This window comes from Mytilus californianus, unplaced genomic scaffold (assembly GCF_021869535.1).
Source record: "Mytilus californianus isolate M0D057914Y unplaced genomic scaffold, xbMytCali1.0.p SCAF_8, whole genome shotgun sequence".
In the NCBI taxonomy this organism is placed as follows: Eukaryota; Metazoa; Mollusca; class Bivalvia; order Mytilida; family Mytilidae; genus Mytilus; species Mytilus californianus.
In genome coordinates, this window is record NW_026262734.1 from 14003823 (window position 1) to 14031810 (window position 27988).

The 27988-nt window shown below is 33.0% G+C and overlaps 1 protein-coding gene across 1 annotated transcript; it reads left to right on the top strand.

The window, feature by feature from the left end:
* Positions 1–1617: 1617 nt before the first annotated feature.
* LOC127711228 (metalloproteinase inhibitor 2-like) lies at positions 1618–27238 on the top strand. Its single transcript, XM_052217221.1, has 5 exons — positions 1618–1791; positions 5338–5420; positions 10932–11034; positions 25840–25964; positions 26843–27238. Exons 1-5 carry the CDS (start codon positions 1668–1670, stop codon positions 26981–26983), a joined length of 576 nt encoding a protein of 191 aa, XP_052073181.1. The 5' UTR covers positions 1618–1667; the 3' UTR covers positions 26984–27238.
* Positions 27239–27988: the final 750 nt, after the last annotated feature.

Sequence of the window (27988 nt, forward strand, 5' to 3'; positions counted from 1 at the left end):
GGAGGCATCATCTGTGTCCCATTGGCACATTCTCCATTTATTTAGTTTTGTCTTTACGGCATAACCTATACCATAGTCAGCTATATATAAGGCCCCGACATGACAACCTATGAAACAATTCAAACGAAGAAACCAACAGACTAGATTAGACAAAACAATAATCGAAAAACAGATATGACAGACATTAACAAACGACAGACAACCACTGAGTTACAGGCTCCTGACTTGGGACAGACGCATACAGAATGTGGTGGTATAAACATGTCTGTGAGCGCCCAACCCTCCCCTAACCTGGGAAAATGGTGTAAAGCACAACATAAGAACAAACTATAAACAGACTCATCAGATCAGTACGAAGCACAATACCACATATAACATAATGATGAAATACAAAAGGTACGGATCTAGGAGTACTTGCAATGACTGAAAGCTAGCTCAAAACCAATGAAAACTAATAAATACATCCTGTTTTCCTAGACTAAGGAGATCAGAGATGTCATCAACAGTCTGAGAAAAGCATCACCTTGTGCAATGCCACAATAAAAGTACATGATATCGAAAGCATGTAGGATCATAATTTTTCATCAATGCAAAGAAACATATATTTGATTATAACGAATTAGAAATTAAATATTAAAATCAATTTTACAAATATTTTAACCCCGCCACATTCTGTATGTGCCTTTCCCATTTCATGAGCCTGCAATTCAGTAGGTTGGTTCCCTCCGAAAATATTCAGTATGCTTTCGGAATATACAAATATTAACGGCATGGTACCAGTCTAGTAATTCAGTGTGTTTCGTTGCATGGTTGCCGTCTGTCATTTTTGTGTTTGTGTTTTAGTTTTGTTAAAAATAAGGCCATTGAATTTTTTTTTTTTTTTTTTTTTTTTCGTTTTAAATTGTTCACTTTGTTCATGCCGGGGCCTTTTAAAGCTGACTATTCGGTCTTGGATATGTGTTCATTGGTTAAGGCCGTCAGGTGAACCTAAACATTCTGAAACCCACCCCATTTTGGACTCTAATGTGTAGTTGTCCCAATGGCAATCATACCATATGTCCTTATTTAATATCGACAGTGTTTCACTATTGTTTACTCCAAAAAAGCGGTACGGTTGTAATAGAGTGTTATTTTGAAGACAACTGCAGTTTTTTACAAAACTACATGTACAGTAATTTGGAAGAAGGTATTTGAATTCTAGACGTTACTGGGGTTTATTCACTTGTTGTTGTTGATTTCTCGTTCATTGACGTTTGTCCAACATCTCATTTTATGTATATCAAATTTGGGCCATCGAGTCCTCATTTTACAACATTAGCGAACTAAAATAGGAAACAGAATGATACATACTTAGAGTTTTATATTCATACTTTTTTATATATATACTTTATTCAACATATGTTCAATGATAAATGAATTCATGCAAATAATATGCAATTATAAAGCATTTCTAATCAGATTTATACGCGGAAGTAGCATATAACTGGTTATTTCATACAATTAAATGGTAATTTAGTATTTAACAATTTACTTTAACTATGCAAATAGAACTAATCTTTTATGGAATGTGGATGCATTTGTAAACCAAACTTCGTGTAGTATAAAACACACATTTTAGTCTTTCCATTGTATAGTTGATACAAGTAGTTGTCTATACATATCTAAGGATGGGGTGTATGATTGGTGTTGTATTTGTTTTTGTAACCTTATTGTCATGGTTTTCACCAGATGTTTCTGCATGTTCCTGCTTTCCTACACATCCACAAACCATATTCTGTCAAAATTCATTTGGTAAGTATTTGAATGAAGTATATTTTAAAATACAATGTGAAATTAATCAACTTTTTTCAAAACCAGTTGCAAAGTTGATCTTCAGTTTTAATTCGCTTCGAATTGTTTTGATTTGACATAAGACAACATATAGAATGAATGTAACTGATAAAATAGTTTGAAATTTCATTCGCATTTTAACATTCGCGCTTCGGACGCATGAAATTAATAACGTGTTCATTTTTCACAGTACTGGGTCGATACCTCTGCTGGTGGACTATTAGTCCCCGAGGGTATCATCAGCTCAGTAGTCAGTACTTCGGTACAAACATGATTAATAACAAACCTTTTTAAAAATTGTCCATTTATAAATTTTGAAATTATGAAGAAACTAAGGTTTCAACTCCCTCAGGCAAAGTTGACATTAGATGGATTTGGCTATTTTTTAAGTACTTTTTGGTTACATAGCTCTTCAAATGTGTCAGTTCTTATACATCCTCGGCTTTCAAATATTCGGCTTTGAGCGTTCTTGGTGAAGGAAAATCCAGAAAAGCGCTTCGGACGCATGGAATTAATAACGTGTTGTTTTAATTTTTTTTAAAACTGTGAATTTATTTAGATAATGTGGTGGTGCTTTCAGTCATCCATCATCATCATATTTGTGAGTTATGAATATGTCAAAGGGTAAAAACTGGTTTTTTTTAAAGTTTGAATCGTTGTACTGTTATCGCTAACTATACGATATGTGCTTTGCTCATTGTTGAAGGCTGAACGATGACCTGTATTTGCTTACATTTACGTCTTGTGGACTCTGGAGGATAGTAAACTGTTGTGTCGTTAGAAATCATACTACATATTCATTTTCATAATGGTCGCTGTTTGATCTTTAACAATGAGCAAACCAAAACCGTTTACTAAAACGACCACTTTTATGTTACAAACTATCAACGATAACAATTATGGAAGATAGCGACAAACGACAGTCACAGACTCCTGAATTGAGACAAACGACAGTCACAGACTCCTGACTTGTGACAAACGACAGTCACAGACTCCTGACTTGTGACAAACGACAGTCAGTCACAGACTCCTGACTTGGGACAAACGACAGTCAGTCACAGACTCCTGACTTGAGACAAACGACAGTCACAGACTCCTGACATGTGACAAACGACAGTCACAGAATCCTGACTTGGGACAAACGTCAGTCACAGACTCCTGACTTGGGACAAACGACAGTCGCAGACTCCTTACTTGGGACAAACGACAGTCGCAGACTCCTGACTTGGGACAAACGACAGTCACAGACTCATGACTTGGGACAACCGACAAACGACAGTCACAGACTCCTGACTTGGGAAAAACGACAGTCACAGACTCCTGACTTGTGACAAACGACAGTCAGTCACAGACTCCTGACTTGGGACAAACGACAGTCACAGACTCCTAACTTGAGACAAACGACAGTCACAGACTCCTGACTTGGGACAAACGACAGTCGCAGACTCCTGACTTGGGACAAACGTCAGTCGCAGACTCCTGACTTGGGACAAACGACAGTCACAGACTTCTGACTTGGGAAAAACGACAGTCACAGACTCCTGACTTGGGACAAACGACAGTCACATACTCCTGACTTGGGACAAACGACAGTCACAGACTCCTGACTTGGGACAAACGACATTCACAGACTCCTGACTTGTGACAAACGACAGTCACATACTCCTGACTTGAGACAAACGACAGTCACAGACTCCTGACTTGAGACAAAAACGACAGTCACAGACTCCTGATATGAGACAAGCGACAGTCACAGACTCCTGACTTGGTACAAACGACAGTCAAAGGCTCCTGACTTGGGACAAACGACAGTCACAGACTCCTGATTTCGGACAAACTCCAGTCACAGGCTCCTGACGGGAAAAACGACAGTCACAGAATCCTGACTTGGGACAAACGACAGTCACAGGCTCCTGACTTGGGACAAACGACAGTCTCAGACTCCTGACTTGGGACAAGCACATAAAAGAATATGGTGGGGTAAAGATGTGTGAGAGGGCTAAACTCCCTAACCTGAATCGGTTGTGTAACATAAGAACCAAACAAAACAAAATTAGCTGGAATCGGCATGACTCTTCCGATCAGTACTAAGCTTAAAATCCACTACTAGTAACAAAATGAAAACAATACCAAAACATCGAACGGTTTTATGATACCCGCTGATATAATTCATGCCGTCAAAAGCTCTTTAAATCGGTACCTTAACTTCACAATAGATTTCAAACAGCAATGGCATACACAATATAGTCTAACAAGATCTTATGCAGAGTTTCATTGTAGAAAAAATAAACAGAACATTTCAGTCGTGATACAAACTATAAATTAGCGAACTGATTTTCACCCATATTCGCTCTGTCTTTCTCTTAGAAAACGAAAATTTAATCAAAAATATCAAACGCAAGGACTGTATAACAACAGTATAATACCAGCCTTTTGGAATACTATCAAGTGAAATCAAAGTAAAACTATGTAATTGCACTAAATCTATGACTGAATATCCCTTATTTAGCTTAAAGCTGGGGCTATTTATTATAACTTGATAAAATTGGACAAATACTATTTATTGTTGAAGGCTGTATGTTCACCATAGATAGTATTAGGTTGTTTTGGCGTACTAAGATTGTTATCTCATTAATGTTTGATATCGCATTGACGCAAGTTATCTTATTGACGTTTGTTATCCCATTAAAGTTTTTTTTATCTCGTTGTCGTTTGTTATACCATTGTCGTGTGCTATTTAATTTACGGTTGTTATCTCAGTAATGGGTGATTACATCTTGAAGTGTAGTATATAATTGACGTGTGTTATCTCATTCACGTGTATTATATCACTCCTTGACGTGTTTTATCTCATTGACATGTGTTATCTCATTGGCGTTTGTTATCTCATTGACGATTATTATCTCATTGACGAGTGTTAACTCATTGACGTTTGTTATCTCATTGACGATTATTACCTCATTGACATGTGTTATCTCATTGGCGTTTGTTATCTCATTGACGATTATTATCTCATTGGTGTTTGTTATCTCATTGACGTTTCTTATCTCAATGACATGTGTTATCTCATTAGCGTTTGTTATCTCATTGACGATTATTATCTCATTGACGAGTGTTAACTCATTGACGTTTGTTATCTCATTGACGATTATTACCTCATTGACATGTGTTATCTCATTGACGATTATTATCCCATTGACATGTGTTATCTCATTGGCGTTTGTTATCTCATTGACGTTTGTTTTCTCATTGGCGCTTGTTATCTCATTGATGTTTGTTATCTCGTTGACGTGTGTTATCTCATTGGCGTGTGTTATCTCATTGACGTTTGTCATCTCATTGACGTTTGTTATCTCATTGACGTTTGTCATCTCATTGACGTGTGTTATCTCATTGACGATTGTTATCTCATTGACGTTTGGTATCTCATTTTTGTTTACCTCACATCTATTTTTATTGACCATAAGTTAATACTTTTAACGTTGACTTTGAATTCTATTTCAACAGCATTAGTTGGAGTAATTTTGAAACGGACACCAACAGGTCAAAAAAATATTAAATACACAGTGCGAGTCGTAAAAAGAATAAAAGTAAGTATCCAGGTGGTTGTTGATTTATTTTTTTACATATTAGTGAGTTTCAGAAATATAAAATACAACTGAAAACATATAAGTAGAGAATCAACATCATAGACAACGAGGCACGGATACAGTCATCTCTTCGACTTATGATTACGATTGATACCTTTGTGTCGTCTTTTTTTTTAATTTTGCACAAACAGATTCGTAAAATTGAGAATGGAAATGGGGAATGTGTCAAAGTTACAACAACCCGACCAAAAAGCAGAAAACAGCCCAAGGCCACAAATGGGTCTTCAACACAGCGAGAAAATCCCGCACTCGGAGGCGGGCTTCAGCTGGCCCCTAAACGAAAATGTGTACTAGTTCAGCGCCACTGACCCAGTTGTAACAAAATTGTATAGTACCACTTTTCAAGCGCACTTCATGTGTTTCTTAAATACCGGTAATCGTCATCAGGGACGATCGATAACATAGGTTTAGAATGCAAAGCTGTAAACCATTCAAGAGCATCAAAATCAAAGAAGTATTGTTAGAATTATACGCCAACAGCAAGAAGCTTCATGTGGTCAAGTTTGAGATCTGAACCCTCTCCCATTTAAAATTGAGAAGTAGACTGATAAAAGGAGAATGTGTATGGATGAGGGTTAAGCTGAGGGTCTGTACTGATTTGCTTTGACGACACAAAATATATTTAAACCAAAGAAGTGTTATCCTTTTAATTACATGCACACAATTTTGATAAAAAAGAAGCTGTTTTTTAAGGGGTAAATCATTAAATACTTATGATTGATTATAACATGTCTTTTTCCATATAGGCCCTGGTATCATTCCGAGACTCCCATATCATCCCAAGGCAATAGCCAAGGGATCATTTGGGTCGAGGGTTGACACCATGGCCGATATGGAAAAGGACATGTTATAATCTTTTTATTCACACGAATGCTAAAAACGTGCAAAGAATTTTGATCATACATTTGTTTTCCTCCACTGAAATGATTTCCTTACATGTATTACAAAGCTCCCCAACATTTCAAAACTACAGTCCTTGAATACTATAATGTCAATGTCTGGCAAATCTTTAATATTCTGACTGGCAAGATAATGCATTGATTTTCTCCATTGGAATAATTTCATTATTATGAAGCTCCCCTAATATATCCGTCATAATTATACATTTCTTAGTTTGTAATATCCAATTTTATGGCAAGCCGTTCTCGTCAAAACTATGTTTAAACCATTTTTCGAAAAATTTACACACTGAGAATTAAAAAAAAACACACTGAGATTAAAAAACCTAAAAATACACACTGAGAATAAATTACACACTGAGATTTCATAAAAACGCACTGAGATTACAAAAAATGAAAAACACACACTGAGAATTGAAAATTACACACTGAGATTTCATAAAAACGCACTGAGATTACAAAAAATGAAAAACACACACTGAGAATTGAAAATTACACACTGAGAATTGAAAGTTACACAATGAGATTTCAAAAAGACACACTGAGATGAAATAAACTGAAAAACACACACTGAGAATTTGAAACTACACACTGAGAATTTAAAATTACACACTGAGATTTGTGCGCACTTTTTATGCGCACATATCTAATTAGCATACTTAATCTGAATCTATTACAAGCTTAAAACAACTAAGGGACAGAACTCGTTAGTCCTTCAATTTGGCGCTAAATGTTTTATAAACAAACATTAAAAATACAACGTATAGAAAAACTACGTTATCAAAGACCAATTAGAACAAAAAAAATACCCACTTACTCTCATTACAAAATATAACCAAATGGTGAAAAACGTTATTAAAATTATAAGAACACATTGGAACAATCTGCAAAAATACAAACAATGCAGTGAATTTTTTCCGAAGTGCCTATTATAGCATATAGAATGCATTCTAAACGTAACAAAAATATAAAAGATTACCTTGCGAAATAAGGGTAACAGTTGAAAGACTTTTGAAAAGGGACCATGCTTAAACAGTTTATAGCAAAAAAAATCGCGATATACTGTTAGTAATAATCTGAATTATAGGCAACACACTTATGAGTATGAGTTATAGCAAAAAAAAGTTGTTAAGTCTTGAAATTTATTACAAATGTTAGTTGTAGGAACCGCATTTCATTATAATGACAAGAGTTCGGAAGACGAAGATATTAATCTGTTGAATTATTCATCTCATGAATAATCATTAGTAATTTGCATATTAATCTCAGTGAATATTTTGGGAATCTTATTGTGTAATTTTAAATTCTCAGTGCGTGTTTTTCTTTTTTTCAAATCTCAGTGTGTAATTTTAAAATCTCAGTGTGTAATTTCGATTTCTCAGTGTGTTATTTTAGGTTCTTAAATCTCAGTGTGATTTTTTTAATTCTCAGTGTGTAATTTTTTCGAAAAAATGGTTTAAACATAGTTTTGACGAGAACGGCTTGCCATACAATTTCTTAATTTGTAACATGCAATTTTTTAATTTGTAAGATAAATATGCTAAGTCGTTATTACAACTTAGCTAAGTCATTATAACAAGTTAGCTAAGTCGTTATAACGACTTAAAAATAAAACTCCACCCTGACACTAACCGGCTTCCGTACAATTCTACATTTCTTAATTTGTGAAATGTTATTTCTTTGTTTGAGTCACGTTTTGGAAAATGTGTCATTGTTATTGCTACCGCTACCAGCCAATGAGAAGTTCCGTTTCTCAAGAAAAACTACAAGTTACAAATAAACAAGTTACAAATCAAGAAGTTTCACAAATCAAGAAGTTTTACAAATCAAGAATGAAATAGTTCCACAATATTCCGCACGAGGTCGCTGTGGATTCATGTAAACTCGTACCTTAGCCAACTCGTACTCAACCAACTCATATTTCTACCAACTCGTACCAAATATTTTATTATTTATATGCATTAAAGTTGTTATGTTCTTTTATATGAAATATAGAACCCTACAAATAAAATAAAGTACAACTTTATTGATTGGTAATCTGATGCAATTTGTTTCCGAATCATAAATATCTAAAGTTAATCATTCGTCTTGGACAACCAGCTCTATATTACTGGCACTGTATTTGACGAATCTACATGTAGGTCATGTAGGACAGAGCGTTCCAGCTCTTCGTCAACAAATCATGACACCACCCCAAAAGGGTTTAGTGATACCCCACCTAGCAAAAGACAGCGACAGGGGCTGTCCCCTCATCCGACGAACGCAAATGCTCCACCGACTTCTGGCAGATAGGGGGCCTATATAAAAAGAAATTGATCAGTAATGGAACTGTAAATATTGAAAATAAATTGAACAACGATAGCTTAACGTTTTGTTTCTTAAATGGTTGTGGGCTGAAGAATAGACTGCTGTGTCCGGATTTCAGTGACATTTTGCTTGGACATGGTATCTAATTGTTGAAACGATGTTAACTGACGTAGATAATTTAAACCTACCAGACGATTATATTTATGTTTTGGACTATATGTTCAATTCCTGTGCTGGCTTTATCGCTTCAAAAAGATTCGAAATGCCTTCATATATAAACTAACAAGAAAAATCTTCTTGAACACATGTTCAACGCAAAAATCAGTAAACAAATCAGTGAAAAAAGATTCATAGAATAAGAGAGAAGAATATTGTTTACTGATTTTTGCGATGAACATGTGTTCAACAAGATTTTTCTAGTTAGTTTATAAAAGCGATAAATCCAGCACAGGAATATAGAATATTGTCAAAAGTTTTTACATTTACAGTTATTTAGATACACAAATGTAAGATCATACATCCCCCCCCCCCCCCCCCCCCCCCCCCGGCTTGGCTTTTACAAAGTTAATAAGTAAAACTCGGACTTTGGTGCAGCATTTTTTCCGAAATCTGAGTTTTCATAAATCCTTTTATGTTTACTTTTCATTTAAACAACCCCATTCTTTTTTTGTAGGTCCTAGCCTATTATTCACTAATCACGCGCGGGTCCAACCATTTTTAAAAGGAGGTTTAAACACATGCAAGTCATATAAAAAGGGGGGTTCCAACCCCATGTCCCCATACAAAAGCATTAGTTGTCAAAAAAATAGGGGGGTTTCAACCCCCGGACCCCCCCCCCCCCCCTTTCCCCTTGACCCCGGCCACTGACTACAATGATCAGTGATTAGAACATTGTATGAATATAATTATTCAACATGTATATGAGATATAAAATTATCGTTCAAACAATTTCATAAAATCAATTACTTCTAAAGATGAATGACTAACTTTAGATATTTCTGATTTGAAAACAAATTGCATCAGATTACCAATCAATAAAGTTGTACCTTAATGTATTTTGAAAACTTTACTGCGTATAAATAATTAAATAATGGATACGAGTTGGTAAAAGTACGAGTTGGCAGAAGTACGAGTTGACATAGATCCACAGCGACCTCGTGCGGAATATTGTGGAACTATTTCATTCTTGATTTGTAACTTGTAGTTTTTCTTGAGAAGCGGAACTTCTCATTGGCTGGCAGCGGTAACAATTACACGGACACATTCTCTCAAAACGTGACTCAAACAAAGAAATTATATTTCACAAATTAAGAAATGAACAATTTTATGTAACGAATTTTCTTCGTTGACAAATTAAGAAATTGCATTTACACATTAAGAAGATTCATTTCACAAACCAAGAATTGTAGAAATTCATGTAACGGATGGAAAAAATACATGTTATAAATTAAGAAATTACAATTTACTGTAGATTAATAAAATGACAGAAGAATTTATCATAGAAATATAAAATCACACTTGTCTAACACAAAAAGAAAGTCTGACATTGACATTATAATATTCAAGGACTATAGTTTTTATGGAAGGGAATATCCGCCATAATTATACATGTCTTAATTTGTAAAATGCAATTTCTTAATTTGTAACATGCAATGAATATTACTTAATTTACAAATGACAAAACGAGCATCTGCCTCAAGTTGTTGTTCAGGGGCGCTTATGACATCATTAATAAAACAAAAACCGGTTATTTGCCTTGGGCCGAAATTATTTATCCCGAGAAGAATATATGACTAGGGCAAATCTGCGGTTGTTGTATATGCAAAACTCAATGTTTTCGTAACAAATATGTGATAATAAAGTTTATTCAATATTCTAAAAACTATTTAACCTTGTATTTGTTTTGACAGGATCTTGACTGTATGTGTCTTTAGTTGCACTTTGTTTTGACAGGATCTTGTTTTTTTCTTTAGTTGCACTTTGTTTTGACAGGATCTAGTATGTTTCTTTAGTTGCAGTATCCACCAGAGACTTACAAAATTTTGCAATTATCACGACGAAGAGGTTTCTATTTCTTTATCTTTAGTTTGCAGTTACACATTTTTCCAATGTGTGCTATATCTTTGTCTGTGTGTGGTTGTCCTTTATGTAACGATATTTGCTTCCGTCAAACGCAGTAGCGCCTGTATCTCCTTGTTTTTATATTTAATTTTGTAGAAAGTAAAATATTGACCTCATGTTTTAGGGAAATATTGGTAAGGTTGGCTCCGAATTTGAATTTAAAACACCCTCAACCGGAGCATCATGTGGAGTGTCATATACTATCGGAACAATGCAGTTCCTCATGGGTAAATATTTTATATATTTTTTTTCTCTCCAATTGCATATAATTTTAAGATAAATAAGACTTTTACTTGCCAAGTTTTAGGTACCAATAACAATGTCTTTCATATCCACTGTGTATCATCGCCACTGGAAATTGGGTACCAACGAAGCGGAGAGGAAGGACAAAAAATAAATAAACAAGGTAAGAATTTCAAAAAAAAAAACCCACATTAATGTCATCAAAAAAATGGATTCTTCGACCTAACTATCCTAAGTATATTCATATATCGTTATATATTTTTAACAACTAATGTTTTATTTGTTATAAGGAAAAAGGATTTTTTTTTCGAAAGTTCAATACAACACTTTAAATTTCTTGAATAAACGATTTAGTTAATTTCCTGTTTAAAAGGAAAGTGAGCAAAATACTTTTTTTGTCGGGGGAATTACTAAAACACTGCGTTTCGAACTAAATGTCTAGTTTCTGTATATTATTGAAAAATAACTCATTTTTTATATTTAAGTCGACAAATCATGCCCCCCTCAAAGGATAAACAGTTGGTGCCTTAAACATAATTTTATAAAAACAAATCAGCAAAGAAACCGCCGGCTTAGAGGATTTAGTTCTTTTGTAGGACGTTGAGCATCCAAACTACTATTACGACAGACTATAAATGTGTGGTAACCAAAGACAAATTGTTACAGCTTGAGGGCTTCAGGTGTATGCTCTAAATAATATGTTTTTTTTTAAAGTTATGATAAATTTATTCTTGAGATAACTTCTCTTATTCGTGCAACATATTTATCTCACTTTTAGGCCAGTTTGTGTACTAAAATATGAAAAAGACGCACACCACCTATTTTTGATCCCATTTCTTTCTGTGTTTAATTTTTCAATTTCAAGCATTTATTGGGGTAGGGGTCAATATACCGTTATTTATATATCAGAGCGTACTACTTATCGGAATAGGTACGTAATAATTCTTCCCACAGAAACAAGCAATACGCAATATATGCCCTCCTTTTTAGATTTCATTCATACATTTTTTTTATTTTTCAAAATTATCAGTTAAAAGGTGTTCTACAAGGATCGACAGTCCTTCGCCTTTCATTTGATACCTAAATTACCAATATATATTCTACATAGTTTGATGTTTACAACTATGGATAGGAATTTGTTTTTTAGATATATTTTATACTTGATTTTGGTGTCAGTTGGGGTGAGACTATACTCGACTTGGTGTAGAGGGAGGTCGGATGAAACTCGTATGTGTAAGTGGCTGACAAGTAATTTGTATGCTGTTCGTGTTTTTTAGGACTTTATCATACCACTAGGGTTTCTGAAATTGTCCGGTTACCTTTAAAATAAAAACACAAAGTTCTGTTCAGTTGGAATACACAGATCAGTTTTGTTTATTATTGTACAATACTAAATATCAAATTAAAATACAAATTAAAATAGTAATAATTAACAAATACAATAAAGTTGTAAATAAATCAAATAACATTGAACAAATTAAGCTTTCATTAAATTGATAAAATTAAAAGAGTACATTGTTTCTATTTTCAGATTACAGTTTAAAAATTTACTTTTAACCACAAATTCTTTCTCAATTTAAATGATTAAATCGTTACAAAAAATGTGTAAAGTTTACTAACCTTTAAAATAAAAACACAAAGTTCTGTTCAGTTGGAATACACAGATAGTACACCAACTGAACAAACTTGTTTATATAGTACCCGGAGAAATTATCCCATTAATCAAATAAAGTAATAAACGTCGGTACTAAAATTTTGCATCTTTGAAGTGACCGTTGAATTACCCTTATTTAAACTCTTAACCTTCCCAATACACTTAAAAGTAACATGTGTAATGGGGTTTACGTAACATGGTCATTTAGTAATCTGAATCGAGTGTTTACTTACATCATAAACCCCACTGGCTAAATTTGTACATGGTCTATAAAACTTTATACATGGACATTTATCTATGGACAAGTGCAACTAAACTATGTATACATTATATTTCAAATTTTGAAGAATATTTAATGAAAACTTCTCTATAATATATATACTACTTTCCGGTATGTTATTATAGATCGGGTCCGAGTTGGTGGTGTTACATCTTACAAAGTCTTCACGAATTAGTTGCCCTATATATACGTTATTTTCTGCCAAGTTATCTAACATATATCTCGATGTGCCCCCTTGCTTGTCTTATTGTTTGTATTGTTTAAAGTGATTGTCGGAATAATTTATGACAGAAATGTTTGATTTCTTTGCCAGATTTATTTTATTGATATAACTCCATGGCTTTGTTCTTCAATTCAGTTGTGGCGTGCATGATCGTTAATTTGCCTATAATTCCGATCAGGTATTCGCCCGAGTTCTCTTTTTATAGTAGTACTTTTTCACGTATAAGATGTTTAATACGTGTATGTCTAAATTTTACTTTAAATTTATATTGTGTCAAAACGAATTTGTTATAAATCAATACAAGTAAGACCAAAAATTGCATTAACAGTTATAGCAGCACGTAGTTACTTTGTTTTCAAACACACATTCTCTGTTTTTAGACTTATGAATGTATGAAACTCGACCTATATATTTGGTTTTATAGAAATGTGAATTTTAAGTGTTTGAAAATAAATATTCTGCAACACAAAATGCAGGAATCAATTGTTTACAATTTTTTTTTTAAATAACGGGGAAAAAATAAGTATGCGTAGCAACGGATTAAAAAAATATTCGATCCGGATAAAATCCTCCTGATTATTCATTTGTTCATTGTTAATTGACTACATTACATTGCCTCGCATATCTCGTTAACTTGGATATATAAGAAATTTAATGTAATCTATAAAACAAATAGATACCAGTGTATATAAAGTGTGAACCAGATAGTTCATTTTCACTGTCATATGCGAGTATTACTATTGTAGAATAAAAATGATGGGAAAAACTGTGTTCATAGATATAGGAAGATGTGGTATGAGTGCCAATGAGACAACTCTCCATCCAAGTAACAATTCATAAAGGTAAACCATTATAGGTCAAGGTACGGCCTTCAACACGGAGCATTCTATATAAAAACGAGAAACGAGAAACACGTATGAACTACATAAACAGACGAAAACTACTGTACATCAGATTCCTGACTAAGGACAGGTGCAAACATTTGCAGCGGGATTAAACGTTTTAATGGTACCAAACCTTCTCCCTTTTCTGAAACAATAGTATAACATCACAACATAGAAAGACACACTATAAAATATCAATTGGAAGGCTTAACTCAATCAAAAAACGTAAATTAACACACAATGAACGAATAAAATTGATCTGTGATACCTGAATGCAAATACATAGTTTATAAAAATTATAAGGGATAAATAATTAAGGTCAAAAGTAAATAAACAGGTTTAAACAAAGTTAAAGTATGATACAATTGTGAAATTTTGTTTACGTTTTGAAAATACAAAATAATTAATTTGAATGTACTTTTTAACACAATTTCATTAGAATATGACTATACTATATATACAATAACATGATTTAAGTCCAAAAATATGTTATTAAAGCAACTGAATCTAGAATAAAGTTATTGAAAGCGATTCATTTTGACATTTGTGCGATGCATTATCACTGTAAGTGCGATCATTTCTGATGTGGGATTTTTTTAGGTGCGAATAATTTTCATTGTGGTTTTATGTGATAATTGGACATGTAAAAACTGACCATATTCATTTGATGATTAAATATCGATGATCTTTATATTTTAAAAATCTAAACTTATCGTACATGCTTAACCACCGTACAATTGATTGCGGACATTGTGCGTTTTTAAGCGATACAGAACAAGCTGATAGAAGCCGATATATAATATCAAAAATATTCTGAGTTATGTACACACTTTGTATACAAAAATTTAGCACAAACTTACAACTTCTCGTCCAATGAAATTGCTTGAATTTGCCTTCTAATTTTCATGGTACATACTTTTTCCGTGTACTAAGTAACTACGCATGTATGACCACAAGGGTAAGATTTCATTGTATCGTAATCAAAATATTAAAACAAAAATTGCCACTGGCTATTTTGAAAGAAAATGCTGTGTTCCAAATTAAATTAAATAGTTTGTAATTAGTTTTCACATTGATTTTTTTGAATATCCTGCTATTTAATCTTTGGATCTAAAAAACGTTTTTGACGATTGTAAGTTTCTTTCATTTAAATAAAGAGTAACAAATATGGTTTTTTATACCTTGATTAGAGTACAAAGCCATCTTAAAATTGTGATAATTTATCATCCATGCAACTACTTTGTACACAAAAAAAAGTGTGTACTATGAAACCTTGTGGAGGGAAATTAAGGCAACTTGATCTATTTCGTCATGAATTGATTGATTGATTATTGGTTGCTTAATGTCCAGTGGCAAATATTTCATGCATGTTCAGGACGACGTCATGAATTGAAAAACCGTGATAATGTCTGAAGAGAATGTGCCACCTATATACATGTATATATATATAAATACATGATAAATCTTTTAGTTTTTACTTTTGAAATAATAAAAAAAAAAAACATAAACCCTTGTATTTTTGATCTATTGGTAGTTGCTTTTCAATGGCTATCCGATAGACTATCTATGGGGACAAACCAGGGGCGGATCCAGCCATTTTTAAAAGGGGTTCCAACCCAGGATAAAGGGGTGGTCTAACCAAATGTCCCATTTAAAAGCATTGATCGTCCAAAAAAGGGGGTTTTCCAAACCCCAACCCCTGGATCCACCACTGCATACTATCTATATGTTTCAAATTTATTATAGCTTTAGTTTTAATGTGAAATTGAAAAATGTTTTCAAGACATGAAAAGCTTCCACTGCAATTTAATTATTGCCTACTTTTGGTCAATTTGTTTTGTCATCTTACCATGCAAAGAAGTACATGATGTTAAAACACCGCTTTATATCAATAAACATACTTACACCAGCAGCTGCCATCTTTTCATTCTGGAGTCAAGGGCCTTTTAAAATCACATAATTTACAATGATACTAGTGAGTAGATTTACAAAACTTCGTTATTGAGCTCCGTTTTAAAACACATGTGATACAAGTAGTCAGCTAAAATAAAGTATCAATAGAGCAATTAAAAGATTACTCGAGTTGTAAATATGTGCTAAATTGGATAGTCTATGAAAAGGTATATACTATGAAATTAAGAGCTCGGGGCAAGCCCCTCGCTCTAAATTTCATAGTATATACCTTTTCATAGACTAACCTAGACATATTCTGTACGTTGTATGCATGTTAAGTGATCAGTACTAATTAAATAATTCCAATTTTAACTCGAACTGTACTTACTGAATAATAAACTCACGTATTTTTACAAACATTGGTCACAAAAACTCGCTTAAAAATGCTTCAAAAATGCAAACATTAAATAACTTTAAAATACAACTGATATATGTGCAGGTTAGTGAGTGTATCTTTCTACTGAATATATCCCACATACTTAGTTCATTGTAATTATTATAATTTTTTTTAAATAGTCATCAGTTTCTAAAATTGTTTATACTGTACCGTTCGTTGCGCGTTTTCGAACAGTACTGTACCCTTCGTTTCTAAAAATATCGAAAAGAACATATGCTGTCTCCTTTGCAATACCCATCTTTTATTGTTTGTAACGACTTAACTATTTGACATTTTTAGCATTTCATATTGAAAATTAAAGCACCTGAATTTTGTGTATGTTCAATGTGGGACCAAGTGAATTCCCCTCATCGGGAGCACTTGATGAGGGTGTGGATTGGGGTCTTTCATTTCTGTATCATTAATTTTTCGCTCATTATTCTTTATCTTAAAAAATAATGGCTATTCTCATAATTCTGTAATTACTTGATAACTGTATGCTGGACATTGTTCTTTTCTGTAATCAGTATATGTTTACCCAACTCTTAAATTTTTGCAGTTATTCTTTATATTTTAGCACCCCATTATTCTCTATTCTTTATTTTTCTTGCCCATTTTTCTCTATTCTTTATTTTTTTGGCCCAATATTCTGTATTCTGCAAACCCCATCCATACCCTCCCTTTTGCAATCCAGTTTCTGAGAGATTTTGCAAAAATAACTCTAAAAATCTAGGATTTTGATCTTGAGGTAAAGTTTACACGAAGATCGTGATGATATGCGACACATCGTCCTGAGTTAGCTATTACTGTGTCAGAGATTCGAAAATATTCGGGAGAAGAAAATCCAGGAGTGCAACGTATTTTTACGACAAATTTTCCTTAAAAAGTTGTTAAGTACTTGATTGAATAAGCTTTGAAAAGTTTTCAAGCAGTATTATTATGTTATGTACATATTTTTACCATATTGATCGCTGCTTTTAAAAATTCTATAAAGACAACGAAACATGACGAAATTCGGAGTTTGTTCTTTACACATGTATAAATGAAATATAACAACGGGTTCCTCATTCGTTGTGACTATTTTCAATAGACGTGTGTATAAATTACTTGTAAACATCGCGAAATAAAGATTCTGTGTAACAAAAGCTTGATTAAACTTTTAATAAAAGCATGGTATGTTTACTCGAAAACTAAATGTGATCGTGCTTTTAATGATTTTTGTTGTTGTTTAATTAATGATGGGTGTTCAGTTGTAGGACTCTAAAGTGCGATGGTACTCTAAAGTGCGATGGTCACGCTAAAGTGCAATGGTATACGCTAAAGTGCGATGGAGTCAAACGCTAAAGTGCGATGGCATGACACGCTTAAGTGCGATAGTATAACACGCTAAAGTGCAATAGTATAGCACGCTAAAGTGCGACGGTGTAACGGGAATGGGGTACAGGCAATGGTTTTCGTTTATTATTATGTTTATTAATCAAGCCGTTGTCTGTCTCTTTTTTTTTTTTACACTGGTCATTGTGTGGCCCTGTGTATATATAGATTGCTATGCGGAGTAGGCTAAGGCTCCACATTAAAGGCCGTAGTTATATTAGTTGCATATATCGACATTTGGTCTTGGTAGAATATATGTCTCATTTTTTTATTTAAAGAAGTGTAATGGTTACATTGCAGTTGCTAGTGTTTACTTTATGAACCTGTCTTAAGCCATATTCATAACGTCTGATTACAAACATAGAAGGTGCTGTTAAATTAAAATTGATCGAATTTTATTCCTCAACATCCAAGTGAGCCAGCTCCAGAATTTTCTTTTCCTCTTAGGTTAAATTATATTTTGTGACCTTAACATGAATAGTAGAAATACAAGAATTATTTCAGTATAAATGATCAAATGGTCATGCGTATGATTGTCCTGTATATGCATGTGATATTTGCCACTGTACGTTTAACAAGCAAAAAAAAAAGTTTATATTACTTTATTAATTAATTTTACCGTATTACTGCAAAATATGGTTTTCTAAGTGTTTTATACACATCATCAATTTTAAGGTAATTCGTTTTTTTCATTTTTGTTGATTTCCATTGTTGTCGGGAAAACGTACTTTAGCGTATTGAGGCATCGGACATTAGCGTGTTCCATAAAATAGCACAGACCATCGTACTTTAGCGTATCAAACTATCGCACTTTAGCGAAGACCATCGCACTTTAGAGTCTTACATATAAATAAACAATGCTGTCAGGAAGCAATGAACTTTGTTTTCCTAAACATGTTATACCTACTGTTACGGCCATAAGTCTTCGGAAAAAATATTTGGACGTTCTATCTACACAGCAACGTCCAAAATCAACTGTACGGTTATGATACCAGTGATATAGAACCATTAAAACTTGTAACAATAAACTGTCCTCAATTTGTCATTGTAATTTCAAAATTGCGTATACTTTTTATGCCCAGTATATACACTCTGATGAAGTTGCATCGATACGTGATGTATATAGCTCCTTAGATATAAACATAAACTGAAAACGTAACCAGTCACCCAAGCGTAAAATGTAGGTCGTTGTGTGAACGCTCTTTATTATCCAAGATGCATTCATTAATGACGTTTCATTAGTATGTGATGTATAGTGCACTAGATATAGACCGAAACCCAAAATTTAATCATCGTTTTTCGGTGGCTGTTAATGTTCTTAACTGTGCAAGGTATGTGTATTCAATAATTAAATGTCATTGGAATGGATAAATTTAAACCTTCATATTTATATCCTGACAAACTATTAAAAAAATAGAACTGAATATTTTTAGCTATAAAAGCTCTTATTTTAACGGAATTCATATTTGTAGTTCGTTAGACTTTCAATCACAAAGTAAGAATTATCAAATCCTTCTGGCTTTATTTAGTTTGTCAGCGAGTCGGCTGAATTGACGCTCTATTTGATGAAAATGAAAAAGATTTCTACTGTGAAAACCCACCACATATACAATAGAAATGAATCGCCCCTACAGTGAAAATAAAAGTATTGTATCATTATTCGACAGTTAACATGAACACTTTCAAATTGGTGGAATTTAACTCAATATCAATAAACTGAATAACAAAATCTGTTTATTGTTATACAACATTAATGCTTATGTTAGAATGTATATTTTTCTGACAATAAAACTTTACTGCAGCTTTTAAATCTCCTGCACGCTCTGTTCGTGAAATATTCTTAATATTTACCTATTTGAGTAACGATTTCACACCTTGGTTGCTGTATGTGCTATATAAACCCGTCTGCATCTCTTATACCTGTATCATGAGTTTATCAAAACGATCCATTTAATGTATTATTCATTATTTTATTCCAAAATCGTCAATTTTACGTCTATTTATTTATCATTCTACATTAGAAATTCGTGGCATATACAGTGAAAATGGTATTTCAGGATCCGCACTTTATATACACTGGATACTAGAAGTTAGTAACAATTTAAAGGGTTTTATTAACGGAAACTTCGTGGAATGTTTTATTATGTTGAAAGGGTAAATATTGATATAATATGTATACATTTGGTAAAACATATATTTTTGGTATGACGCTCGAGATCTAATATAACTGTGTAGCATAATATTATGTATACCAAAATCTACAATGCCCTCACTCAAGCGGATTGTATTTCTATATCAACTGTATAATTAGGTATATTTGAACAATTTCTTGAAAAGGACGGCATATAAATATAAAACTAGCAAGTTGCCATACAGTTCGAGAGCAAGTTGCCGTACTCTTGGCTGGATTCGTTTTGACTTATATTCTTTAGAAAACATCTTTTTGAAAGCGAATTTCAGAAAATATGATGTCACACTGTCATAAGGGAGCTACCATTTAATTTTTATGGGGGGGATGGGGGCTAGGATGAAAAATGTTGTCCTGCAATTTATTTTAGTTGTAATCTCTGTCCTGCCTTTTTATTTCTCACTGTATTCGGTCCTGCCTTTTTTTTTAAGTTTAACCTGCCTTTTTTTTACCTAAATTGTCATCCTGACTTTTTTTTTTGCAAGTGTCTCATCCTGCCTTTTTTTTACTCAAAACTCCTGTCCTGCCTATTTTTTTCAAATTTCATCCTAGCCCCCCCCCCCCCCCCCCATTAAAAATCAAATGGTAGCTCCCTAATCCCTAAAACTTTGTCTGGAAAAAGAATGAAAAACAGTTGATTATCGGACCAACGGGGCGACATAGGGCGATCGACCTCGAAAATTTCTGGTACCAAGTGCACAGTTTTTGAGAATAACACCAAATCTTGTCTTGTTTGCTACTTGTTGACGTAAAAAATTAAAGCTTTATATATCAGAAAATTCTTTCAAAAGCGGTAACCTCATCGAAACGGTAGAAATGGTTTTCTTACCTTGTTTATTTATTTCTTCCTTTCTCTCCGCTTCGTTGGTACCCAATTTCCGGTGGCGATGATACACAGTGATGTCAGTAATTAGAAAGGTGAGTTAAGAAGACATTTAGGTTCGGTTAAATCCGCCTAAAAAAATGACAAAAGTTGTTCTTATTTTCTGGTGAGATTTTATAGTAATGATGACCGGTTACTTCTGCCTGTGAATATATTCTCAGTATGACATACATAATGCCTTTATCAGACTTTTATACAAATTCAGCTATTGCGTATCAAAAATGCGTAAATATAATATCAGAAAATATTTGACTTTCTCATTAATGAAAAGGACTGAAAAAAGTAACTAATTACATGCATTCCAAAAAGGATTTCAGACGAAATTTTATGGGAATATGCGATAAGAAAATATAGGTCAGCGTGACCTGCCTTGCATTGGGAGTTGTTTATATGGAACAGGACTCAGAATTACATTTTAGCCTTAAAACAAGTCTATTAATCATAAAATGAAAAAAATGAAGTTACATATTGGAGGTTGCTATACTCTCAAACGTTTATCTTTGTACCAAGTTCTATGATTGTAGATATCCTTTTGTATTTTTTAAAAGACCCTATCTTTATTTTGAAATTTACAACGTGTTGTTTTCATTTTTTTACATAGATTTAGTTTTACTTTGAAAAGAACTTTTTAAAATCGCTAGTTTTTTTGTGTCTGATTGACATATAAACCGTTCATAATTTGTTTTTGCTGCATTTATAAACTCAAGATCTGGTAAATCACTATCACAAATTGACCAAATATGACTGCTATGATGCTAGTGAGTAAATCACGTACATATTATACGTTTTTACATAAAAATTACTATATTTTATTGAACTCTATTTTACAAACATCTGCGATAAAGTAATCATCAATATAAACTATCAATTAGACAAATTATTAGATTATTCGAGTTGTAAATGATTTTCGGTTGCTTAAAGTCCAGCAGCAAATAGTTCATGCATTTTCCTGTTATAAAGTCCACCCGGGATGTAGGTCGGTGAAATTTTGACTGCCACTAGAAAATTAGGATATATTGGATAGAGACGGACAATTTGCCTGCGGACCCCTGAAAAGAGTTGTTGCAACGGTTCTAAACGTGCAGAGAGCGTGGCACTCTCTCTACACGTGACATCGGATTCACCAACCCCATTCTGAACGAACGTGCACTGTAAATAAAAGTGTTAAAAATTTGAACACTTTTTGAACGCCCTTTTGTAACACTTCTGGAACGCGTAACAGTGTTCTAAATATTAACATTGGTGTTCCAGTTTTTAACATCATGTATGCATATTTCGAACGCTATGTGTTATTCTTGAACGGATAGTATGTACTACTTGAACGCCTAGTGTTTGAATCTGGAACGCGTAACAGTGTTCTAAATATTAACATTGGTGTTCCAGTTCTTACATCATGTGTGCATCTTTCGAACGCTATGTGTGTTGTTCTTGAACGGAGTGTGTACTCCTTGAACGCCTAGTGTTTGAATCTGGAACATGTCCTTGTGCGCAAAATTGTACGCCGTTACGCGTTCCAAGCCTTGTTACACTTCTGGAACACTCGGACTGTGTTCCATAAATATGTGTTAATATCCAGAACACATAGTGTATACTACTGGAACACAAATTTACATGTTCCAGAAAAAAGTGTTCCATTCTCTGAAACATAATTGTGGTCTTGTAAAAATAATAATTTAATTATTGATTAAAAACATCTTTAATTGATTAAAAGAGGCAAAATTAATAAAACGTACAAAAATGTGAAATATTGAAGCAACTTTAAAATGACAAGTTAGGCAAGTTAGAAATATAACATTTGACAACGAAAAATTACACTATAATTTGATTAGCAAAATGTGTCCAAATATTTAATCAGACAAAATTTTCGTCACATTCAAAATTATTATGTTACAACAAAGTCTAGTGGCTTAGTTTAACTCATCGTTTTCAACTTCTTAAGTCATGCACTGTCCTGAATTTCTTTACTAAAAACTGATGTCAATGGCTCGTTTATCACCAATATTTCCATAATCCACAGCCTGCATAGCACTCAGATAGTCAATATCAAACATAAAATACCCTGTATATATGCTGTCAGTAGTCGAGTCGGTGTTCATTTTACACTGCTAAATGTACCTTGGTATTTTTAAACATGATTTGAGTCGTCTACAGCTGTTTTTGAGCTTCCATTTTTAAGAGGATTCGTCTCCTTGGGTTATAACTATTCTTTAACTTTGTTGTCCATCAACCGTAAGTTCTGAAATGTCAAATATAAAGTGTATGAGTAAATAAATTATTGATCATGTCGATATTCCTTAAGAATTAGAAACTTTTATTTCGTTTTTGCAATTCCATTATATTTGTCAGCATTATTAGAATTTTTTTGCAATATTTGATAAGATGCATTTGTTAGAGAGTGGTATACATTTATTTTCAAGTATAGGGGCTCTCCTGTTCTATAGCTTTTTGAAAAAAGATGATAGGAAGTGTACAGCAAATGGTCATAGGTGTTTTAGGCAAAAACTTTTTCTTTAGACTTGTCACTAAATTAACTGCTAACATTTCAAGAAACTAATGACTATTTGCCTGTTTTCAAAAAGATATGTAGGAATTTCACTTATGATCTGTATAGGGTTAATTCCAATTTAAATTGATGTAATTACACTGGATTTAACTAAATTAGTTTTCTGATTCATGTACACAAGTGAATGGTGCACATTTTATTGATAAATCTGCATTAACAAAACTTCAAAAATTGTAAGAAGTCAATGGGCACTCCTAAAATTCTTAAACTTACATAAAGTACTTTTATGGTGCAGGATAAGTCGTCATCTCTGGAACTGCGAAATTTTCTCTTCATTCTCGAGGTATGCACGAACAATTACCCCTAAGTACTGTAGTTGTGTTTGTACCCTATAAAAGTAACATAGGAATACATTACAATATGAAGTGCACAACAGCGGACATTTACTAAAATGAATTACTAAGAATTAAGTATTTAAGAATGAGAAAGCTATTAAAAACAGATACATTAGAAATTTAAAATTAGTGTGTTAATTTGCAGTGTGCCTTTTTACAAACCTCTGTCTTGGCATTGCAATGTCATGACAGTTTTTGTATATGTGAACAAATCCTTAAACACCAATCAATCAATCAATAAAGACTTGGGGTGATCTGAGATGCTCCGGAAGGATAGGCAGATCCTGTTCCATTTTATTAGATTTGCAATGCATATCAGTCAATTCCTTACAATTCGTGCAATGTCATGACAGTTTTTGTATATGTGAACAAATCCTTTTATTTTATTAACAAATGTACATCCTCAAAAGTGTGGATAATCGCGTGATCTTCTTGTTGCTTTCTATACACAATGTTTGGAACACATGGCGTTCAGGGAAAACGATTAACTGGAACGCATCATGTTCGAGACCAGAACACATTTACAATAGCAACGATATCATTAGCATTTACGTATAAATTACATTGGTTAAAAATAAAAAAAACATGATCATTTAAATGTATTCTCTCAAAGAACCTCCTACTTTTTTAATCGAATTATGGCATAACAGCACAGTTATGTGTTCAAACAAAATGTTCTACTTCCATTTATACTTCAGTGTGTCCCGTCAAAGTAGAAATGTGTTGACTGAATACTAAAAAAATAAATTTTAAGTTCGTAATTTGTTATAAATATAGATGTACATACCTATTAAATCATGTTTTGTTGTTAATTTTCTTCAGTGAAGCTTCTTCAATCGCGATCAAAAACCAAACTTCCGGTACATTAATACGTCACGCGCTGTTATGTACGCAGACATGTTTGGAACACATGGCGTTCGGGGAAAATGGTAAATTTTAACGCATCATCGTGTTCGACACCAGAACGCTTTTACAATAGCAACGCTTTCATAAGCATTTACGTATTTACATTGGTTAAAAATATACCCAAACAACTTTTAAAGTCGTTTAGAAAAAAGATGTATATTAAAAATCAATCATTTGCACGCTTATAAATACGCTCTTGTAACATTTTTTAATTTTGTTTTTACTAAACTGATAATTTGCTTAATATGTTGATACAGCTAAAATACATTTATCGTCAAATTATAATACGAATCACCCTTATTCATCGTCTGTTTGACTCTGAAGCGATGAAATATTTGTTCACTCCCCATTACAATATTAGAACACTAAAGTGTTCAATTTAGAACACTGGTCTTGAACATATGCGTTAAAAGACTGAACACAATGTGTTATATTCTTTAACGCTGGCGTTCAATGTGGAACACTAATGTTAACAACCGAACATAATTGTGTTTAAAATTGGAACGCGTCCGGACGCGTTAGGCGTCCGCAATATTTACAGTGTGGCTGTGAACTTGTACATCCTGCACGGCCAAACGGACGCCCCACTTTTCCATTGGTTTTACTGCCTGTCGGAAGAAGAACATAAGTGACCCTATATCTATTCCCCAGTCATCCTTGGGGATTTGAGTTGTAAATATATGTTAAATGGAAATGTATACTATGAAATTATGATATTAATATTGAAATCTAGATATCATAGTATATATACCTTTCCATAGACTAACAGTTACACAGACCTGTATTAAAGACAAGTTCTCAGACACATGGAATTGTAAAAAATGGACAGCTTTTAATGTTATTTAATTAATTGGTTAATAGCAGCTTTGACATGACTTGCTTATTTTTGTGTAAAGATTTGTTAGTGTATCATAAGGCCATAACTGCCCTATTCCGACTAGTTCCGATTGTCCTTCTTCGATCTCTTGTTTTTTCCACCTGTGCTAAACCGTAATAACTAATTTCTATGAAGAATAATTGACCGAATCTCATTTGGATTTACATAAACTTGTACAAAGTACAGTCAGATGAATAATATTTGATGGAACACTTGAAGGTGGAAAGAGACAACTCGCTTATTTGAACGATTTGATATCGATATATACTTTCTTTAATTTCTATTCATTTCAGGGAGATCGCAATCGAACGGAAACACAATCAAAATTTGCAACATGTTTTTTCCAAAGACATTTGAAAACTGGGTTTATCTCCTTACAAGAGGAAGAAACTCGTACATTCAAAATTGTAAATGCAAGGTATGGAAATTTGTGAATGTGAAAAGTTCACTAAGTGTAGAGGTATATAAATGGTGGCAGCTATTTTAATATAGAAATTCAATTTATTTGCATGACTGCTTTACCAAATGAGGGCATTTCTAATATTTTGTTTTATGGTAAAATCGGATCAATGTCAAAATGCTTTGTTCACAGATTAAAGATAGCTTGATGCGGCACTGCTGGTCTTTTTGGTTTTATATCATTCCTTATTTTACAAAAAAAAAAATCTTGTATGGAGTCCTCACATGTCTTTTTTTTAAAAATTGTCCATCTGTCCATTTTTATGGATAATAATTTGGTGGCGCTAAACCAATGTAAATCAATTTCAAATATATCTTCCAACTTAACTTTACTTTTTGGAAATTATAATCTAATAATTATTAGCCTAATACAAATATATAGTAGATTCTCTAACGATTCTCATCTATCACCGCATAACCTATTTCAGCTAAAATGGAAAAAACTGTTATAAATATCATATTTAATCTAATATATACTAATTTGAATACATTATCAATAACAATAACAAAACTGCAACTAGACTAGTTATTCACCCACAATTAAATTTTATCGACACACCGACCTCGTTCAAGACAGTGAATTAACAAAATATGTAAAGTAATGTATATATATATATATATATATATAATTAGATGTATTATTTAAATGTATTATTATAATGCTTTGCTTCAATAGCTATACCGAGTGTGTTTTCATACTAGCTAGACATGTACGTATACCTCTAGAAAATTTATCTCAGTGAAATATATGCGACTTCGTAGTTAGCATGGACATCGCGGTTCTTTGAATCATAGTAACTTACTTTGTAATTTATTTGATCAAATCATGTTTTGCAGGTTCTGGAAGAGGGTGATGCATCATCGCCAATGAGTTGTAGATTGTCAAACAATTCAAAATCTTGTTTCCTTAAGACCGCCATATGCAGAAGAAAACAAGGAGGCAAGTGTGAATGGAAAAATGATGAACAATGTTCATAGCTGATCAATTAATGTTAATGGTCGGTCGTTTTTTTGTTGTTGGTATTTTTAGTTTTTAGATTAAAAAAAATATGAATAAAGAAACATAGATATACAGTTGTTGGTAGACATGGTATATACGATCAATTAACATTCGGGTTAGGATTTCTAATTGCATTTATATTTTCTGTATTTAACATTCGTTGTACTATCATTTTGTGTTATTTGTTTTGTTTTTTATCGCTTGTTAAATTAATAAAATGTTACGTACATGTATTATATATTTTACTATTTGACTTAGACAGATAATGAAGATTCAATGCATACTATAAGTGTTATTGTCATAATAACCTTCAAATAAGGCCGTTACTTTTCTCTATGAATTGTTTCACATTTACATTTTTAAGTGTACTATATGGAATAGGTTTGAGAGCTAATTTCCTAATGCTTGTGGAGTACGACTTTGGTCGGCTTGCTTGCTTAGGTGGAGTTTAAACCTGTATACTTAAATTTTATTGGATATTATCCTCCGGGATTATCCTGAAGGTAAGGAATCGTAATATAATGTATACAGGTTTAACTCCGCCTATCTATATTTTTTGCTGATGTCAATCTTATATTACAATGATTGAGCAAACATTTATACGAACAAAGCAAGCAAGCCAACCAAAGTCTTTTTCTACAAGCATCAGGAAATTAGCTGTAAATTACAGAAGGCCTTTTGGTGACCAGTAGTAGTTTATTTTATCTTATCGGACTTTGGACTATTGGTAATTATACAACATCTTTTTTACACAATTCAGGAAAGCGCTTCGAACCATGAAACGAAGAAAGTGTTGTTTTCATTTCTTACTGTTATTTTCACAAGGTACACTCAAGACAAAAATCAAAGCAGACAATAAAAACATAAATATATTGGAAAAGAGTGGTACAGAAATGTCACCATAATGACATCCATTAAGATGATGCCTTTTAGAAATACAGAAAACCGACCAAGTTAACTACCGTGATTGTAAACAGAATATT

Coding starts and splice junctions, on each gene's coding strand:
- LOC127711228 (XM_052217221.1), top strand. CDS start 1,668: ATGGGGTGTATGATTGGTGTTGTATTTGTTTTTGTAACCTTATTGTCA. Junction 1,792..5,337: donor ATTCTGTCAAAATTCATTTG/GTAAGTATTTGA, acceptor CTATTTCAACAG/CATTAGTTGGAGTAATTTTG. Junction 11,035..25,839: donor AACAATGCAGTTCCTCATGG/GTAAATATTTTA, acceptor TATTCATTTCAG/GGAGATCGCAATCGAACGGA.